Genomic DNA, 21,488 nt, shown 5'->3' with positions numbered 1-21,488 from the left:
CTCCCTGTTCCCTTTTTTCCCTCCACTGTAAAACCTAAGGAATAGTGGAAATGGGTACAATAGGCCTTAAGACCCTAAAACTTTTTTCTGATTGGGAATTTCTGATTCCCAAGAAAATATAATTTTGGCACCAAACTCAATCTTTTTTGCAGAGTTGAATACATGACTACCTTTTCCTTTAGCACATGGCCTTGTCTACATCTGCTGCAATACCACACTTTTGAAAATCGATTCCCACTTCAGAGGTTGAGCTGAGACAGAGGAATGGAGATGCAAGTGGAAAATCAATGTAGACTTCCAAACCCAAAATGAGTGAAAGCTTCCCAAGCTCCTGACAAGTGCTTTTCTCTGATTCAGGATATGTCCCTTTTTAAAATATCGAAGCAGTTGTCCCTTCTTGAAATAGCAACCAGGCACAGACAACTCACTGCAGGCATGCTCTTCAAAAATAGCTAAACCCCCCATTTCCATGGTGTTTCAGGGAATTTCCTCACACAATCTGATGCATGCAAGATACAAATCTCATCATTTGTATTTACTATTTTCTATGAATTTATGCCAGGGTTTCTCTTTATTAATGTCTTTGCTTGTTACTTACAGAACAAGCCCAAACAATCTAGTTTGGAACATAATAAAATAGTAACATTATATACAGACTATTTTATTTTGGTTAATAGAATTATATGTGAGATACTGACTCTTGTATCCTGCAGAAATGGTAAACAAAGCAGGAATTTCTAAAGACAGGAATTAGTGCTAGGTTTTATATTCAATAAATATAAATTTTAAATTAAACACTGTAGAGACAAAGCAGCATTAACACAGAGTCATTAATTTATGCTGTAGTTTCCAGATAATTTACCATGATTATCTCAGGTAGGTCTTCAGCTTTACTGACAACAGAAATATACAAGAAATACATAAAACCAAGCCATGAGTATTTCACCTTTATCTTCTGAAGATTTATTCAAATAATCCAAATCAAATCACATGGCAACTTAAACTAATTGCATTGCTAGCCCGGTTTTACATTTTGTATTTAAAAAAAGAAAGCTCTTTAGTATAAGAGAATGAAAACGGTGTTTCTTAAACTTTATCAAAAAGTAAGAATGGCATATCATATAGAATGCTACAGCCAGGATGCTTTTCTCTGAAGATTTGCTGTTCATTGGAGGCAGAGAAATATCATTTCATCTTTTTGAGTAAGAAATGTTTCCTTTCCAACTTGAAGATCCAACTTAGTACATGATATAATAATGTTCTCTTCCAAAATTATCTGGATGTGCTGAAAATTAGAAAAGAAACATGGAAATGTTTTGACCATAGGAATTGTAAATTATTTGTTTCTCCCTTCATTGAACAAAAAAGTCTTCTCTATTCTTACTTGCTGAACCTCAGATATTTTATAGATATCTAGCCTTATTTTACATCAAATAAACCCAACAAGAGGAAGCACACATTGGGGTTCATCATAGGATGGCAAAGGTCTGGCAGAAGGGCATATCCCCTTTGAATACATCATTCACACTTCTCACTTTATTTGTTTTGAAAATGAATAGAAGGGCTCACAGCTGACACACAGTCAGCCTCTCTCCTGATGGGGACTGCTTTTTCATGCTGAAATTCCGGCTTTCTTAAAGTCAGCAGAAGTTTTGACACTGAATTCAAGCAGGGTCATGTTTTTGCTCTCATTTTTTGATCATTTTAGTTAATGATTTCGTTTAATCTCTGTATCCTGGTTTATACAGACCTCTCAGATGAACACTTACCATTCCTACAAGTCAAGTAGTTAACTATGTCCTATTTTTTCTCCCTTTTTAACAAATCAAAGTGTTTGATTTGCTCTCTGGCAACAGAGCTAGGAATAGCACACCCTCAGTCTTTTCATGCCCTGGTTTGCAGTATATTGTATGTTACAAGGTGTGGAATTGGATTAAGAGCTACAGCACAGTGCTCTGCAGATGAACCCACTGCAGGTGTGCTGCTTAATAGGATTTTAATTTGTAACAAGTGAAAAAAAAGCAGAACCTAGAATGAGATTTTCTAGATGAAAAAAAATGCTATTCATGCTGAGGGAAAGCAACTGCAAGCTCTGTGATAAGGAATAAAGAACTGGCCAATTCCCTCTGAACTGCACTTTTATAGATTATGGCTTGTTCAGAGCATCTCTGTTACTGCCACTGGTTTCATCAATTTTGAGTTCATACTATGTGTGTTTGGCTCAATAGCATTTCATCTGCCACACTTCCCTGCTAAGCCACTGTGTACCAATCTTCTACTATCTTGCCCCCCGCCCTCTACATTTTTTTTTTCATATAAAACCAATGTTTTCCTCAGGAGATGCCACCACTCTGGAATGTATTCTGTTTTCAAGAGTATTAACTCTGTTTATTAATTCTATGTATTAATTATTTAAACTATATTTAAAGATAAGATTCATAAATGTACTGCTGTAATGTACTGTTCATAATAAATGGGAAAAGATGGTCTCCCTGCTGAGGAGTCTAATTTATATTCAGCATCAACTAGGAATGGAAGACTAGAAACAGATGGAGAAGGAAGAGGAAGAATAAAGGTGACAACTAAAAGATCAGGAAGGGATCTGCTAAGCCACACATATTGGTGCTGCTGATATCAGGGTAAGGTTGGGAGATTCTTTTCTGATTCGTGTTACCAGTCTTCCCTCATATTTTTCCAGGGTTTTGTAGCAAGACCAAGTGGTTAGCACTGATTTCAATGAGCTGAGTGGGGAGGTGTGATGAACAGATTTTTTTTTTTTCCACAGCATAACAGGCTGTAGAGAAGGCATAGAAATGCCTTGTGGAGCAAGATTAAAAACCATGGAGGTTGGGTGATGCTGGCAATGGATGGAGTGGAGGATGGGAACTGATAAAAAGCTCTGTGTTACAGAAACCTGCCAAGCCTGCCTAAGGTGAAGGAATTAAAAGCAAAAATTATGAAATAAACCTGAGCAATATGTCAGGCAGCAGAAATGTGGTCCAGGAAACAACAGTGTGGCTGGTGGATGCTGCTATGGCTGCTGAGATACCCAACAGAATGGGGTATCTGTGCCCAAAGGGGGATTAGTCAAGAGCAGGGACAGATGGTTCCTTGGAAGCATGATGATGATTTTTGGTGGTCAAAAGTCACAGAACAAAAATCCTCATGCAATGGAAATCTTGCCAGAGGAGCTACAGAGATGACAATACAAACAAAGCAGTGGGTGTTAGAGATGCTTTTGGCAACTGTGTTTTTCAGCAACCCGTGGCATCAGTGTGGATATACAAAAGAAAGAATCTGCAATGGTCAAGGTGGGAGCACCATCCATCTGAAGAACATGAGCAGGCAAAGTGCTCACTCACTCTCTCACAGCTCCTGAACCCTTTTGAGCTGCAGGTTCACATTTTTTGACTCCATCACAAACTGAAAGCACTTGAACCACAACATAACAAGTGCTTGCTAGAATCTTTTTCATCCCAGTTATTAGCATCTTGCACATGGACTGGTATAATGCATCATCTGTTGGGTTATTTGATGTCTAAACTCCTACACTTTCTCAGTCATTCACTGTGTCCTTCCCTCATGCACACCTTCCCCCAAGTCCTCATACTCCTCATTTCACATTTTACACTCTTGCCCTCTTATTCTGAAAGATTCCTCATTCTTTCTCTAATCAGCCTTGCTCTGTTCTTGTGATCAGGTACAAAAAAATCAAAACTGGTACATATTTATAAGCACATCACTTCCACAGACCAAACCTGGGTCAAGTCCTTGTCTGATGACCCCTGCCAAAAGCATTGCAGTGGGCATGGGACATACAAAAGGCAGCACGGTGAAGAGCACAGGAAATGGGCAGATACTGAATAAAATTTCTAGTGGTTCATTTCCTCATTTCTGACCATCACTGATTTAGAGCTCTCTTGCAAATTGTCAGCACCCAGCACAGTTTACATTTTGACATAAAGGTGGTATGGCAGGATGGGTCTTTATTTTACATTTGAAAAATAACAAAAGCTGTCAAACATGCCCATCGCACATATAAATCATTCTTGGTTTGTCCTCTGTGTGCCTGCTTTCTCCCCTCCAATTTTCTTTGCTGAGCTAGTCTTAGCATACTTTAAAAAAATTAGGGTCCCTTACAGGGCCTTATAATTAATAAAGATGTTTTTAAAACAGTCAATTTCCACTCCTGCGCTAGTGTATGGAAACTGAATACCTCTTGGGAATAAAATAACTGTAGTAGTGTCACCCCCAAAACCTAATTTTCTCTGTGAGTCTTGGTGTCATTAACATTTTTTTTCACAGTTTTCTGGAAAACAAAATGTTCTCTGAGACATAAGACAAGTGCTCTTACTGCATGGAAGAGAAATATGAAAACAGCTGAATGTCCAATTCATCACTTGCATTAACCACAAAGGCTTGATCCATATTCCCATGTGTTTTTGTATTTTAGCCTTGTATTCTAGAAGACTTAGAGTCTATCTTGTTTTCTACCTGTATGTCTACACCTTATGCTAGTATGTTTGGAGCAGTGGACTGACTGCAAGAAAATCTGGTACAGCAGAAGGGTCTCAAGGATTTCATATTTCTGAAAATATTTCATATCTTTTGATAAAAGGAACAGATAATTGGAGGGAAGAGAGCCTCTCAGTGCTTCCAAAAGTGAGGAAAGACCACACTATGCTCTCTTTTTTGATTGATAAACACATGCAGTCTGTATGTCAGCTAGCCCATGGCCTGCTCCCAGCCCACCAGAACAGCACTGCTCTTCCTTAGACAACATTTGGGGAATCAGAAGGAGCTCCTGATGTCTGCTGGCAACAGGAACTTGTGGTGCTGGGGAGGTGGGTGATGTTGAGATTACAATCCATTGATATCATTGTGGGGTGGGGGCAGGATGTGGAGGATGCTTCGTGAGTTGAGGTTTCCGTGACATTGGACACAGCTCCATGTAAACCTGGATTTCATTAGTTCTACTTTACATGCAGAAAATACCCCAATCAGCCATACACCTCCCAATCTGTCCTAATATGCCCAATTTATAACATTTTCCCCATCATTTTCTCTTAAGTTAATGTTAATTTCACCTTGCTGACAGTGGCTGTGTTCACCAAACAACTCAGAACTCTGGAAAGCATAGCTTAATCCAAAGTTATTCTGGTTCTGCATCACAAGAGCTGTCTGTGGAGCATTGTCTTGAGGTTCCTCCTCAGCAAAACAGGCTGAGAGATGGCTGGGCTCGTAAACACACAGAACAGGGACCTCATTTTGCTTTGCAACCAAGGCATTTCCTTCTTCCTTCTCATCTTCTATATAGGACTGGAAAATGTGAGCCGCAAAATCAACAAGTAGCATATTCAACAAAAGCCAGGATCCTAGGTTTAAAGAAAAACAAAGATAATTATGACAACCTCTTCATTTGCATATCTTTATGATGTGTTCTTTTTTGAAGGGCTTCATTATAGTAATAGACTAGACAAAGTAATGGACTAGCACTCATCAAACAGTACTTAAAAAATTATGTACTTCGAAATATCCCAGAAAAATAAGCACCACTGCTAATTTTAAACATATGCAATTTTTTTCCACTTATTTAACTAGAGAGGACAGTTGTGTTCATTCACTTTCCTGTTCAAGTTCCTCATCTCCACTCACTTCTACAACAAGGTTTATCAATAGCCACATCTTATCCCCATTCTCCCCTCAGACAGATAAATCATTCCACCTCTTCCCAAGTGAAACCTCCTACAGACATCTGTGTGTGTTATATCTATGACATTAAATGCCCCACCTTGGAGCTTGGACCATAAGTGATAAAAGGCAAGAAAGACTCACTGAGGCCATTGACTTTTGAATCATATCGTGATTGAAAGCCCTTACAGTAAAAAGTAGATCTTCCATGCCATAAATCTGCATAGGAATTCATCAAGCAATTTATAATCTCTCTATCCCACAAACTAGTTTAAATGGATATCAACAAGGAGATATCACAATTTATATTAATGACCACAGTTTACAGAGCTTTAAAAATGAAAAATACTCTCTTTTGATGTTATATGTGTCTAAGAAGCTGCTGCTTCTGCTGTTCATCCTTTTGAGGATCCTTAAGCTAGGAAAGGAGGAGGAAGTGCTTGTTTACCTATGGAACAAGGAAAGGGATTTTTACAGTTGGAGTTTAAACTATATTGATTTGTTAATAGTAGTTCAAGAGTGTTTCTAACAGTCTTACAGGTTTTTTCAATATATTCTTTAAGAGTAAGCATGAAGCCAAAGCTACCACTCCAGTTGTCTTTTGGGATAATCCAGAGGAACACAATTCTCAAGAGGAGCCAGGCTGAAGCAATTTGTTGCAGAAGAGGAACGCACAGCTTACTACTCAGTCCCCATGGCTTGGCAGTGCATCCTTGAGTGCCTTGGAAGGCAGCAGAGGTGTGTGAGCTGAAATGAAACTCCATGAGGGAGGTGTGTAGAGACACATTTTGTGGAAAGAAGACGGAGCTGAAGGAGCTGTAGAGCTCCCCTTAGCCCTGAATGCTCCAGCACACCTGCTCCCTGCTGCCCTACAGCAGGGGTAACTGCAGGGCTCCTCTGATCTCACCTGGGCATCCCCCAAGTGGGGGCTGGGCTGGAAAAGGGTGAAAGCCAATCCTAGATTGAGAGGTGTGAGTATGCCAGTGTATTATGTCTGCTGGATGTGGCAAGCTAGAAGGCAAGAGGTCAAGTCAGAAGCAAGATTTGTTTTGGTTACTGGATTAACATGACACATATTTCCCCAGGTAATTGTGTTTCCTCAGTGTGGATGCTACATAGTTCATATTTTGAAGAAATGCTGAGATTTAAGACATTTCTGGAAAGCAATGTTCCCAAGTACAGAACTTTTACACCAGATGGCTTGTTAACAGAACTGCTTCAGCCTGTCTGCTAAAACTCAGTGTCCTAAGGGAATAGAAACATGCAAAAAAAAAAAAAAAACAAGGGACATTGATAGATCAAATACAACATCTTAAGGAGCAAAGAAAGATAATAATGGCCACATTATTGAAGCATCACAGCAAAATATTAAAAAATATTTTTAACTCTCTCATATTTGAAATAAATTCAATTTTAGTGTTATTGTAGTAGGAAAACTGTCATAAAATGGGTGAAAATGTAATTTGTAATTAGTTTAACGAAGTCTCAGCAGACCAAGAGATGTGGTCCATCCATTGTATCCCATCCATCAACACAACTGCAGAACAGGGAGGCAATTCATTAAACTCTTCTTGTGGTGGAAAGAGGGAAGAGGATTTCATCATCATGGGGGATTTCAATAAACATTATACTTCCAGTGCAGTTCTTGGAATGCATTCTCAGTTTATTCAATGCCAAAAATACTGCATATAACATTGGAGAGTTTTGTGCAGAACTCCTCTGGAGAGAGAGAAAGGATTGATTGTTTCACCCTTACTGTAATGCAGCAGCTGATGGACGAGGGACCCTACTGTGTTATGTTCCCTGCAGATACAGAACAAAACTCTGATCCTGCTCCAGACAGTTTACAAGTAAACAGAAGGCAAAAGGCAGCAGCTTGATGCAGAAGAGTGTGTTCATACATGCACAAGCACAGGCATTAATGGGGTAAGAATACTGAAGAACACAAAAGGCAACAACCTTGACATACCCCTTTGTTAAGTATTTATAGCAAACAATGAATGCATGGTTTTGAAGGGGCATTTCAAAGAAAATAATGAGGTTTTCTTTGGCTATTTGTATGAAGCTGCATCCAACAGATGAGTTAAAAATATGAAGTTGCTCCTTTGAAAATCTAAAAGGCATTTAATACAGTTTGGGATTAGATGCAACTCACAGGAGACAGTACATTTCTGCAGAAATGGCACCTTTGCAAGGTGTTACAGAAGAGAAAGGCAGTTAGGGTAGAGATTGGACTGATTTAAGACATGTTTGTATCACTTCAAGCCTCTTTGAGTGAACACAACTGCACAGCTCCTTCCCTTCTCCCACCTTGCACTGGTGTATGATGGATTTGATATTTGACAGCTCAGAGCCCTGAGTGCCTTAGAGCCCTAAGATGGAAAGAAAAATAACCCAGCTAATTTTCAGTCAGTTTTTTAGGCTATCTTCAGGCTACTTTTCAGTCGGTTCAATACCTTCAACAGGTGTGGTGCTGGCTACACAAGAACTTAGGTCAGTGTAAGACATTAAATAGGAGGAGCATATATCTGTTGTCTGTGGAACAAGCTGCTTTTTTGGCAACTAGTTATTGCAGTGGCTCTGCTCTGGCTGTGTTATACAGAAAGAACCTGGGGGACTCAGAGCTATCACTTGAGATGTCTGGAATGCTTATGGTTTGGAATATTAGTGGCCCCAGATCTCCATCAAACCATTTTGCTGTGGTGTGCACCTCTTGTATGGAGGGAAAGCAGAGGCTCTCACCTCAGGCTGCTGTTCCCTGTTTCCCCACAAAGTACAACTTCTGCCAAAAGAGGGAGTCACGGCTTTCCTGCCATCTACAGCTTCATGCTCCTGCTCTCCTCTCTTATGGTCATCCTAGAGTTTTGCCCAGAGAACTGGTTTGGTCAAAACCTAATCATTTCATTTCCCTGACTTGTCTAGCCACATCACCAGGAAAATGGTGATAAAAGGAAAGGAGTAGGAGAAGACATGTCTCTGTTAAATGTTGCATGCGTTTATGTCAGTTAAAATCATAGAATCACAGAAATGCAGAGCAGTTTGGATTGGCAGGGACCTTAAAGACGATCTAGTGCCAACCCCCGCCATGCACTTTCCAGAGGTTGCTCAAAGCCCTATCCAACCTGACCTTGAACACTTCCAGTGATGGGGCATCCACAGCTTCTCTGGGCAGCCTGTTCTGATGCCTCACCACCCTCACTGTAGAGAATTCCTTCCTAATATCCAGTCTATACCTGCTGTCTTTCAGTTTAAAGCCATTCCCCACTGTCCTGTCATTACATCACCAGCCCTCATTGCCCCCTTTAGGTACTTTTGGATCTGTTGCCTCTGCCATCTCAGGTCAAAATGGGGCATATCAAATTGGAGTCACAAAGATCCTATTTACCAAAACTGTCTGTCCTGTTGATGGTCAGAATCTTGCCTACATTGCTCAGTAGGAGGTTCCATTTCAACATGAAATCTGATGCCTGCTCTTTAAATGCCTCTTTACTCTTGCTTGGCTGCAGGTAAAGAAAAAAAATGGTTTGTGATAAAGTTGGTTAAAAGAATTCCTTTCTGTATGTCAGACCATTTTCCCTGTAAAACTGCATACAAAGATGAAAAAAGCAATAGGTATTTTTTCTATTAGAATCCTAAAATGTCTTAGGTTGAAAGACATCTTTGGCTATTACCTATTCTGATGTCCAAATCGTAGCCAGCTTAGTTCAGGCCTTGTCCAGCCAAGTTCTGAATATCTCCTGGATAAAGATTCTACAGACTTTCCAGGTAACCTCTTCATATGCCTAATTATTCTAAGGGAAATTTTTTTTTCTTTGTATCTATTGGAAATTTTCTTTCCTGCAACTTGTGTCTATTGCCTTACGGCCTATAACTATGAACCCCCAGGAAAAGTCCCACTCCATCTTCTCTATACCATCCCATCATGTAGTTGAGGCTTATGTAAGATGGAGGCACTACAGAATTGCAAAGTACTATTCTTCATTTAAAAATAAAAAAATAAGAGTAAATAATTAGGCCAAGGAAACACAGTTTACTCTGCTTCTTCAGAAGGGAGAAAAAAACCCCAAACACTAGGTACCCCCCAAACCCAAGTTAATGTTATGGTAACCAACCAAATGCAGCAGTACCAACACAAATTGTGAGTCAGTGAAGGCAGAGGGGTGGTAGAGTTGGTAATCTATTGAAAGGTGCATATGTCAGGATGGTCATACTTGAATCTTTCACAAGAGCTAGAGACTTTCTACAAGAAGTTCTTAGTACTTGCTAAAAGTCAACAGCTTGGTGAAACAAGGATCTAAGGAACCATGAAATGTTCTTCATTTATACCAACATATTACTTCTGAATTTTGGTCTATTAGGGGCTATGATAATGTGTGTATATGAAATCAGAGCAGATACTGAAACGACTAGAGTGGATATGTGCACAGAAATATGCTTGTAGTTGTTTGCACAGATGGAATTTTTGTATGTCAATTAATTCTCCCCTTTTCCACAGCATGCACAAATTGTATTTATGCAAATCTGCAGTCTGGTCAGGTTGCTAGTGTGCAATGTACCTCCTGCAGACTAGTGACAGTCAGCATGTAGCAGGATAAATGATGTGATCCCTCCTTCTATTCTGAAATTATTAATTTTATACCTTAATAACAAAAGTCTGGAGATCTGAAGACAAACAGCTCAGGAGATCACGAATATCTGTGGAAGATGTCAGTGAAGAAATGAAGTTCTTCAAACCTGTGAAACACAGAAGGGAGATCATTACTTGAAGTGATTGGTCTGCCTTTTGGTTTGTTTCTGCAGTTTTAAGCTCATTTTTCTTTTATCTTTACCTTAAAATAGATTAAGACATCTGTTTCTAGCATTTTGATTAATATACCATTTCTTTAGCGAGGAACAGTACCCTACTTTGAAATCAGTCAGAATTCATGTGTATTTCCATTTCCAGCATAAGTGCACTGACCTAGTCATCATGGCAAAGGTGGCAAGAAAAAACAGTTCCACTGAGAAAGCTGGAATTTGGAGGAAATACTAACTTATTTATCTAAGATTTCATGTGATTGAGAAAAAAAATCTTGGTCTCACTGTTGAAGGGAGAAAAAATTTTGAAAACAAAGCAGAAAATGCAGAATATTCTGTAGACCAACAGAAATATGGATAGAAATATGGATAATGCTGCCACATATCAGTGCAGTTGTTGCTCCAAAAGTTTGGCACCTACCACCCAATGCCAAAAGGTAAATTGCACCTCCCTGACTGTATACCCTTCTAATTGAGACCTCTCCCTTCAAGAAAGCATATGGATTAGTTCAGTGAAACCTTGCTTATTATAGATGACAGTTTGGAAAAGCAATGAAAACAGAGAATTCAATAAAACCACCTTGGGAAGACCAAGAACATCGATAATATAACAGAAAAATGTACTAAGTGTTCTATGCAGTGGTTTTGGGTTTAGTATGTATAGGTATATTATTGAAATGGTTCTCCTGACGATTCTGTGAAGCAGACAAGTTATTATTCCTACTGAAAGCAGTCACAGAAAGTCTGTGACAAATCCCTGGTCAGTGCATGAGTCGATGATGGACCAGGAACAAAGAGCTGAGGTTCCCCTGGTTAGTTCTGTGCACAGCCTAGTCCAACTTGCCTATCTCTTCCTAATATTTTAAATGGCAGAACGTTAATCTAAAAATTAGGTTGCTGTTCTATACCTTTTCATTAATCTGTCAAATAATTATGTCACAGCTGCACACAAACTGTGTATTTTATTGTTTACAGCACAACATCAATCCTACAATACAGCAAAAGGAAACCAAAACTAAAAGGCCTTGTCCAGTTCAGCATACAGTATTTTAAAATCTGGCCACAAGAAATGATTTTGTGCGCTTCAACTAATAACAGAGGAAAATGCAATCATTGAAAACATATTTCCTGTCAAAAGAAAGCATGAAAAAATATCCCTGCTTGTCAGCCTTCTAGAATCATGCTCGATTCTCAATTTTATTGGCTCTTTTCTAGCCCTTCAGGTTACAGGAAGAGTGTAATTCCCAGTAAGGCAGATGTCATGAATAAACAAGAAGAAATGCTGGACCTCTAACAATGACAACCTAGTGCTTAAGAGGAAAGACAATAAATAGCAACAATTAATTACATTTTAATGGTATGTTTTTCTGCCGTTTCTTTGGATTCTTAAACTTCTCTTGAAAGAGGTCTTTGGTCACATCCGGAGATTTCTCATTGAAGATGGCATGCAAGCCTGACCGCAGAACAGTGACTGTGCTGTTGTTGTTCAAGAGTGCTCTTACTGTCTGGACAGAATAAAAAAAACAGTTAATGCCTTTCATTTTCTCAAGCCTTTAACTCAGTCAAATAAGGGAATTGAAGAAGGAAAGCTTCCCTTATTCAATACTAGACTTCATATGACCAGTCTCCAAACTGGGGATGTGGGGGGGTATAGGATCAAAGAAGATAAATATGAAGTTGTCTTCAAGAGAGTTTTGTTCTGGGAGATGTCCTTTTCAATGATGCTCTGTGTTGTCTGTGATGGAGCAGACAAGGCTAACATACTTGAATTATCTGGGCAATTGCCTGGGCAATTGGCTTTGCCTAGAGTTATTATAATTACACTAAATAATGATATTTTGTCTAAAGCATGGAATGGTGTATTAGGGATGACTTTCCTTCAGTGTTATCTGTCCTTAATTTATGTTACAATTTAATTGTCGCAAGTTTTCTCAAATTGCTCAAGCCTTTGAGAGAGTAAAAATAACATTAGAAATGCAGTATTAGTTAAAACAGTATTAGTTGGTTTTTATCCCATTTATCTGCTTATGAGTAATTTGTGAATGAATCTGTCTTCATATTTCTCTCAAAAAGTATTACAGAGATATTGCAAACAATTTTCAGATTAACGTTTATCATAATCTCTTCACTTTTTTAAATTCATTGCTAACATCACACAATATTCCTTAGATTTGATGAAATGATGAAAACAGTCAAGGAAACTAAATCTGAATCCATTAAATTTTGTTAATAAATATGTTTAGTCTTTCATACTGAAATCAGTAAGATCCTAAAGCCTTTTTTGGACTTAAGGTTTTTTTGTAAATAACTCCTATCCAGTTGGGCTTTTCAGAGGAAAAATATTGTTTGTAAAATTCCAGAAGACTTCAGGATTCGTGCATGTTTTAACAAATCCCATATACCAGGTGCTTAACATGACCCCACAAGCAGCAACAAATGCAGCTGACCATTTCTTTGCAAAAATTATCAATAAAGCTATTTTTCATCACTCTGCTAACTTTGTTTAAATACCAAACTCAATCTGATTCTCACTTAGCAAGCTCCTTCATATAAGTTAAAGACAAAGGCATTCTTCTTATTTGACTTGGAGCTTTCAGGGACAGAAAAAGAGCCTGCAAAAAGAACACATGACCCAAAGGCTGGGAACTACCAGGGCAGCACCTTCAGTAGGCTGCTAGTACCTGACTCCGTGCCCAACACTTTAGACTGATCCCTTCAGCCATTGGATTTCACTATATTAGATATGATTCTCCAAAATGACTGAGAACCAGCCCTCTCAACACTCAAATGCAACTTACCAGAGGCAGGAATCAGCCCCAGAAAATGACAAGCATCACATTCACATTCTTTTCTCACAGGGAATTTGCACCTTTTTATGCTCTAATTACTGCTACATGTCCAGGTAGTACCAGCTGTCAGCCTGCTTTATCTACACATGGTGGGAAAGTTACCTTTTTTCTTTTGAATGTTGACCCTGCCAAAATTGTTCTTACTTTCTCACCAGATGGCTGAATTATTGTGAAGTGCTCAACAAGGAACGATGTGGTTACAGTGTTCAGAGGTTGCAGCTGCACACTGCCTCTGTAGCACTTCTCATCAGGAGCACTCTTGCCTGCTCTGACCATCAGTCTTTAGTTGAAATTCCAGATGCATTTTAGACAGAAAACTGAGAAGGTTGATTAGAAATATCAAATTACTCCTGTGTGAGAAGATAAGATAAACTTAACCTTCAGAGAGAAATAACTGAGACAGGATGTGATGCAGGTCTGTGGGAAGCATTGCTTGAAGATGGGCAGGAACTTTAAAATAATGAAAGTATTTTTTTTTACAGCAAATAATTAAACCTTGGAACTCACTACCCCAAAATCTCAAAATCTCAAACTCTTTTACTTTTCCCTTGTTTTGAAGAGGCTCTAGAGAAGGTACAAGCAACTTTTTCTTGTGAGAGCTAGAAGTATAAATTTGACCCTGATTCTCGGTCTGCTGTATTCAATTTGTGTGGGTTAAACAGTGTAAACGGGACGTAGAGCACCCACAGGCTTCTTCTAGAGAATTTCCCCCAATTGCTGAAATACTCTTGCCCTAAATCTTGAGGGTGTAAATCCAGTTTTGACTGCAGCTTTTCCACACATTAAGAATAGGGAAGGAAGACTGAAAGAGCTACAACCAGCCCTTTGACATCATGGCTTGAAAACAAGAAGGGTGATTTGAGGTATGCAAATCAAATACAAATGTCTGGGAATAGGTGACACTCATGATCTTGCTGGATCATGCTCTTCAATGCATAAGAAGACCTGTTTAGAAGCACATAAAGCTGAGATTTTCAGGTATGAGTATCTCCAAGGGCTGCTGCAGTTAGTGGAAACTATGAGTGCTTGGTACTTCATGGAAGTCAACTTTTTGTGTGGGTAGGTGCCCTTATGCATGTCTGTGCTTTTTATTTTTTACTCTTTTTTTTTTTTTTTAAAGTAAGAGGAGGGAGTGTTTTGTATGCTGCTAGTGATGAAGTTTTCCCATAAAGAAAAGCTACATTTAGTGGTCCAGGAAGCTGCAGTTCTTCCCGTTCCTCCCTGCTTCCCTTCTTCCATCTGAGTAACGATTCAAATCAGATGCCATGTTAGGAAAATGTAAAAAAAAACTTGTACATGTTTGAAGGAGAGAATATATCCCCTGTTGTCTTTTGCTTTCTTCTCTATTTGTGACCTTCCTTTTTCTGCTATAGCCTAGATCACCTCAAAACTCAAGGATTTGGGAGGATCCAAGGGCACCAATGGAAGGAATGCTCCAGCATGTGCTCTTGACTGACTTTGGCATGGATGGCCAAAGAAACTGGAAAGTGTCATCTGAGCCTTCCAATACTGTGCTATCCTCTCCATGGGCTACCATTAACTACATCTCAGAGGCTTTCAGAAGAATCCAGAGTGAGGAAAATGTCCCCTCAGCATGCTTAACAGTGGGGGAAGAGATGGGAAGGAGTGTGAGCATGACATGGTTGGTGTATATGTTAAGAACATCCATGATGCTGCACTAGTTCTCCAATGGAGCATGTCAAAAATAGTGTGAACAGCTCACAGGAATGAGATTCATGGCTCTTTTTTTCATGAATTCTGGAACATACCTTGACCATGTTGCAAAGGTCTGTCTGTCTCCTGAGCCTTTTTACAAACTCTTTAGCTTCTGTTAAAGAAGAAGAGGCAGATGTTTCATATCATTAATATTTTACAGTCTAAAATACATTAATAGAAGATACATTTTAAGTTAGAAAGTAGTTCCCTAGAGGAGATTTGGAGGGTAAGGGAGGGCATAGCAGAGGCACTGATCCAGCATTATGGGATGGGCTGGGGACCCTTGCAGTCAAAACTTGCAAGGAGAAGCTGCCCAGCTCACCTCTCTTCCTTCACTGTGAATCTATTAATCCATAATGTGCAGGAAAAAGTCTTTCAATATTTTATTATTTTCATTTAATACTTCCTAATTAATGCTCTGTCAAGCATTCAAATATAAGAAATGCCAAAATTAAGTCTGTCTGCAATACTGAGGATATGAATCCTAACACAAACTTTTGCCTACACAGGAGCCCTGCTTTACCTCTGTGGAGTTGGCCTTCACTCAATGATCCACTGAGCAGCATCATGTTTTAGGCAGAATCTTCAGCTTAATAGGTATAAATATGTGTGTGTGTCTCCACAGCTTTGTAGAGAACAGATTTTTTCCAATCATCTTCTAATATCAGTCATATTTTCCCTATGGGATTATGGCTGTTTTCCTTTTATATTGGACTGGTACAGCCATTAATTAATTTATCAGCATAAAACCACTTGTAAGAGGAAGAGACACAATAATATCTGAGTTTCAGAGGGTATGCTGCATATTATTGGTCTTCTACATGGCCAAAGCAATCATGGCAAGAGACATGGCAAGATCTGTAAAAATATTTAAGTACATTTCAATTTAAGTACATTCCAATTTCAATGAATTGGGTATACTTTTGGCTTAAGTTCTCACACATTATGCAAGACCATTTATTTTTAAATGTATCCCAACTAACTCTAATTGTTGCTGCTATCACTGTTACATCAGCTAAATTTTTTTAAAAATAATTTAAGGGTTTTGTAATACAATCTTCTCTGCAGTTTAACCAAAGATTTTTTTTGAAAATATCTCTCCTACTCAAACCTACCATTAGACTTGGATGTTTGGAGCAGTAATGGAAATCCTCCCAAAGGATTAAGCATCCAACATTTAACATTTTCACTGAATGATCTGATTGAGTCTATGTGTTGTGCAGGCAACTCCTCCAGGAAATCAGGAAGTAGGATGTTCTCCAATTCCTAGAATACAAATTCATGCTGCTGCACTTGACTGGTGTACCACAGATATTTACAGCAGCATGAAATAAAATTATATTGATAATTTAAATGTAAGTGTAAAGAAACACATTTTTTTTCTTCCAATTAAGCAAGAGCTAAGCTAACTTTTTAGCAGAAGGACAAAAATTCTAAGAGTAAATGTTGCTTCCTGAATTAATTTCTAGACAATACTTAATGACCTGCTGGAAATAAGAAGCAAATTATTTTTACCAGAAAACTGCATATTTGTATGTAGAAGGTCCCTGAGAAATGCAGTAGTGTTCTCAAAGGAAAAGTAACTCTCACAATCTGGAAAATCATCACCAGTTGAAATTTCAGTCACATAATCTCATGCCAGAACCACAGACCACATTTATAACAGCACACTCCATTGATATTAGGAACTTTCAAATTAATATATAGGAGAAAAATGAAAGCCATCCCAAATTCTACTGTCTCCTTTCAAAACCAGAACCCATACCAGGCTGTCTCAGAGGAAGCAGAAAGATAAGAGTTGAGGAAAAAACAAAAATCCCATTGTACAGCATAAAAGAAAGAGAGGGCTCTTCTCTTTAGAGCTACCAAAAAGACACAAACACATAATAGCATAGCTACAACAAGGAAATGTGTGTGCAGTACCTTGAACAGATACCTATCATAGCTTTTTAACAGCTGGCATACATCTGGCAGGCACATCAGTTCTATTCTTTCAGGCTGCAGAGATGTCCAGAATGACATGATACAATCTTCCACCTGTCACACAAAGCCCTTTATGAATTTTCACTGATTTTACACTTGTGGAATGTGAAGTATGATTCAGTAAGACAACACACAGGCACAGAAGCAAAGGAATGACCATGGAGATGGCCTCTTTGCCTGGCCCATCCTGGCTGGCCTCCAGTATAAGTGAAAACGTGCTGGGGAAGCAGCAACAAGCTGAACCTCACCAGCAAGTGTAAAAAAGAGGAAAGAAACAAAGAATTGTGCCATGGATATGAGGATGTAGTTAAAGATATGTATCCATGGCTATTGTAATGTGCTCAGCTCAGGCTTATTGATGTGCCAGGAGGGCTCAGGATACGTGTACAAACTCAGATTCTTGGAGCATGTTGTGTTAACTCAGGATTTTAAAATAACTTGACTGAATGCTCCTTTTGTCCATAAATCATCATCTACCTTGGCTCAAACCATCAAGTAAATAAGATACACAGACACAATTTTGCCCTTACAGTTGTTAGCTGTTGTCAGAGTAAATGTTATTAAAGAAAAAGCATACCTTGTCAAGCTTGGTCTCTCTCACCATTTGTAAAATAACTTGACAATAGTTGTAGTAGTCATTGGCAAGCAGTGCAATCTGTTACCAAAAAGAGGGTACAAAATGATCTCACAGGAAAAGAGCTAACTTGTTTTATGGCTGTGTACTTTCAACGTACCAGTTCATAGGGGTATGTCTCACTTTGTGCTTGTTCTCCAAAGAAGAACTGGTTGAAATCAGGAGAAAGGTAATGAAATGTCTCTTGTTCAGTCTTCAGATAAATGACAGATGGATAATACTGCAAATTCTTACTCTTGATGCATCAGAATTTATTTTGGACAATTAAAAAAAAAAAAGATTGCAATTACTTTGTCAGTTTGGTTAAAGGTGTTAAGTATTTTCTTGAAGTTGTCGGACATGATTTAATAATAAGATGTATTTCTTTAGAGAAATGCTTGTCTTTTTCTAGAAGATAGGGGTGGGTGAAAAAAACAAGAAGGGCTGCCTAAATGTTTAAATCCTAAACTGTACATGAATTTCTTTTCAAAACCAGTAAATATTTAATGCTATACATATCTTCCATATATCTTTTCTATAGCACTCGTGTCACACTTGTAACCCTCTGCATAAGGCTGCAGCTAGCTGGCTGTGCTGTGGGGCTGACAGGACATTTCCCTTTGGCTGTCCTTGTCACAGCACTCATGACTGCACCCGAGCACTCAGTAGAAGTAAGTCACACAACCAGCCTCTCATGCTTTCCTCACTTTGTCCACATGAGTTTGTTGCTCATGCTCTGCTGGCTGACATCCAACAAGCCTGGTGTCAGGTCATCCCATGACAGCTTGCTGAGGGGAGAACTACCACAGGTTGGTTTTGCATCTGCCCTTTTCTGTGGGCAGGGATTGTGCTCTTTTTTCTTAATAATTTCCCAGCATTTAAATACTTCTCATGACAATGAACTCCGAGCACGCTGATGTCACCGTTGAGTAAGAAAGGACATGTTGGAAAGACCCTTTGTCAACAGCACGAGGGTCTGCTACTGTGGGCCTCAGGCAAGGAAGGCTGTGCCCCACTAACTCCCATAATATTCAAAACCTGATCTGTCTGCCACAATTTCTGCTCTTAGTACAGAAAAAAATTATTTGACCTGACGTTAAGACAACAAAAATATTTAGCTAATGGATGAAATAGGAGTGAGGGAACTAAGCATGTAGTGAGATTACACAGACCAAGATTATTTTGAGGAAGATAGGCTAGCTGTATTTCATCATAACATATTAAATAGAAGTAGTAATTAAACACACAGATAGACATTTTGCTATGTCTAATGTTTCTGAAACTCACTGTTCCTGTTTTTTGTCTATTCTTCTTGTAATCAGCTTCATTTTCAGAACTCCAGGAACTTCTACTGTGATAAAATAAATAACAGAAAAAAGCAAACATTCAAAAGCTCACTGATTCATTCTGTATTTAGTAAAAAAGTGAGCTCAAACTGATAGACTACACTAGGTTGGAGAATTGTATTTGGGAAACAAACCCTGCTCCCTTTCCTGTAATTTGGTAATCCCACTATTTTCTAGCAAATCTGGGACCAACTTCTGAATTTTAAGATTAAACTGAACCATTCATTTTAATGACAATTAGCCATATAACAGTGCAATGTCTTCGAACTTCTTGCACCAGAACCATGGGTTTGAATTTCTATTTGCAGTTTGTTTGGAATGGAGATAACTATTACAAATGTGAAAATAACAAAAACATTATAATCCTTTTGCTTAGGTTTCACAGTTATTACATTTTCTGCGTCACACAGAAGTTTAGATGGCATTTTGTTTCTGACTGCTTCCCGTTTACTTTTCAAGTTGGCCATGGTGTTCCACACAGTCAGAATTTACCTAGACCTGCAAGGTTTGACCACTGACTTGTTGCTGAAAGCGGGCACAACAGGCTGCTTCCTTGCTGTACTTTCTCCTAGCTCTCTCCCTGCCTGCTTTGTTGAGGCTGATGGTAGCAGAGGGAGAGGCAATATTGCTAGTAAAAGGGATATGCTGCAAAAAATAGATGTTTCCAGTCAAGCCTCCATCTGCTGCTGACACCTGCTCACTGTCTATGAAAGCATTTCAGACTCAAGGGTCCTGCTGGACTCGGCTGGCTGGAAGGGTGGCAGGCTGTCAATCAGAACCTGGCTACTGGCTTTCACTGCTGTGATGCATTACAAACCAGGGTACCACCCACCCTGAAGGGACAGGGGACAAAATGTAACAACTTATCCTCCTGTAAACTCCAGCCACTGAAAATGCTTCCTCTCCACTCTCTGTCATCCACAGGACTGCCCTTGCCACCTTTCCCTCTGCCCTACTCTGTGCCATGAAGGCTGTGCTCCAGAAAAACAACCAATTTGGCTGCCCAAGACAGGGCACAGCATCTATGCTGAATATGTTTGGTAGAGCTGGTGACTCTTTTGCCCAAACAGTTTAGAAGTGCTGACTGGACAAAGCAAGCACATGTAAATAGAGAGATTTCATAACACTTCTTTCAAATAGGTCCTTCCTGAAGATTTCTAAAGCCTCTGAAATAAAATTAATGAATATTTCCCAGCTCCTGCTCTCCCTGAGAAGGCAGCCAGCCATATCTTCTGCTGCTGCTACTATGGCAACACAGATCAGCATGGCTCGCCTCCAGTGCCTCGGTTCCCCTGGCAGCCTGGCTCCCCACTCCCCTGACACAGGGACATCCAGGACAGACAAGGAGTCCCCCAGCAGCCAGCCAGGAGCTCGGTGCTGGTTAGGTGCAAATCCCTATGGAATACTGACAAACAGTTCTGTGCCCTCTCACTGTTACCACAGGGGGCTGGGACTCACCTGGTGCTTGGCTGCACGTCAGAGATGCTCACTTCCCCCGGAGAGCAGTGCCTGGGTAGAGACAGAACACACAAAAGAGGAGGTGGGTGGGAGAAGGGGAAAATGGAAGACAAAAAAAATCACAAGGAGTTTCACCATCTCCCTTGCAGAGTTTGGGCGATGCTATGGGGTACGAACTAAAGCTAAAATGGGAAATACAACAATGGGGATGAAATAAAGAATAACAGAGAAGCAAATGGGAAGAACAAAAGAAAAATGAAAGGAGGGAAGGTGGTTGTGAATGTGCATGTCTGATTACACAGTGATTAGAAAAGTTAATTTGCTAGAAGCAATTTTTTTTTAAATGAAAAAATAGTACGTTTGCTTCACTAGCCAGTCAGGAGCCTAAATCTTGCCTATTACTAGAATCAAAAAACCAGCTCTTACAGAACCAGAATTCAATGACATTTTTTAAACCTCTGAGCCAGACCAGGTACCATTTTAGGGGGAGCTTGTCCTCAAAGCTCCCATTCCAAGAGGGAACACATTCTGTTGCAATACAAATCAGTAAATACCATATTCTCTCATGTCTGTAACACATCTGCAGAACTCATTGACTACAGCTGCATATATTTACACTATTTTCATAGCACCATCATCAGAGCAGTGGTACACATATCTTCAAAGCATTGAAGATTTCTAAATGAACCAATTCACAGGTGCTGTGTAAGACCATCCTCATCACCCCTATGTGGATATGTTCCAACCCTGATACACCCGAGGTCCCACCCACCATCAAAATGCAAACACCTCCTTTGTATTTACAGGCAAACCATTATAATCTTACTGCCATTTCTGTGACACCCACAAGCAGAGATCCCAGGCTGTCAGATCCTTCAGTAGCCTAATTTATCACTACCAGCACCATGTCACTTGCTGGCTATCATGGTCAAGAAATATCCTTTGCAGTAAATACGAAGAGTCCACAATTTTGAAACCATTCTTTTCATTGCAACAGGCTGATGGATGCTGTGGTCTCTCAGCTGGGCTCAGGGA

At 39.4% G+C, this 21,488-nt stretch overlaps 1 protein-coding gene across 1 annotated transcript in view; it reads right to left on the bottom strand.

Annotated features, from left to right (window-relative positions):
* Positions 1–938: 938 nt before the first annotated feature.
* The window catches only part of RFX8 (regulatory factor X8), a 31,673-nt gene continuing 11,123 nt past the window's right edge, over positions 939–21,488 (bottom strand). Inside the window, exons 5-16 of the mRNA XM_036380408.2 lie at positions 20,454–20,504; positions 18,937–19,000; positions 17,771–17,905; positions 17,614–17,691; positions 16,977–17,090; positions 16,169–16,319; positions 15,107–15,165; positions 11,837–11,993; positions 10,331–10,425; positions 9,077–9,191; positions 5,088–5,375; positions 939–1,285 (exon numbers count right to left, since the gene is read on the bottom strand). Coding sequence (XP_036236301.1) covers positions 1,239–1,285; positions 5,088–5,375; positions 9,077–9,191; positions 10,331–10,425; positions 11,837–11,993; positions 15,107–15,165; positions 16,169–16,319; positions 16,977–17,090; positions 17,614–17,691; positions 17,771–17,905; positions 18,937–19,000; positions 20,454–20,504 — 1,354 coding nt within the window. The 3' untranslated portion in view covers positions 939–1,238. The remainder of the gene's footprint in view (positions 1,286–5,087; positions 5,376–9,076; positions 9,192–10,330; positions 10,426–11,836; positions 11,994–15,106; positions 15,166–16,168; positions 16,320–16,976; positions 17,091–17,613; positions 17,692–17,770; positions 17,906–18,936; positions 19,001–20,453; positions 20,505–21,488) is intronic.

Source organism: Molothrus ater, chromosome 2, assembly GCF_012460135.2.
Source record: "Molothrus ater isolate BHLD 08-10-18 breed brown headed cowbird chromosome 2, BPBGC_Mater_1.1, whole genome shotgun sequence".
NCBI classification, from domain to species: domain Eukaryota; kingdom Metazoa; phylum Chordata; class Aves; order Passeriformes; family Icteridae; genus Molothrus; species Molothrus ater.
Note: the sequence above shows the minus strand (reverse complement) of the source record. Positions and strands in the feature narration are given on the sequence as shown.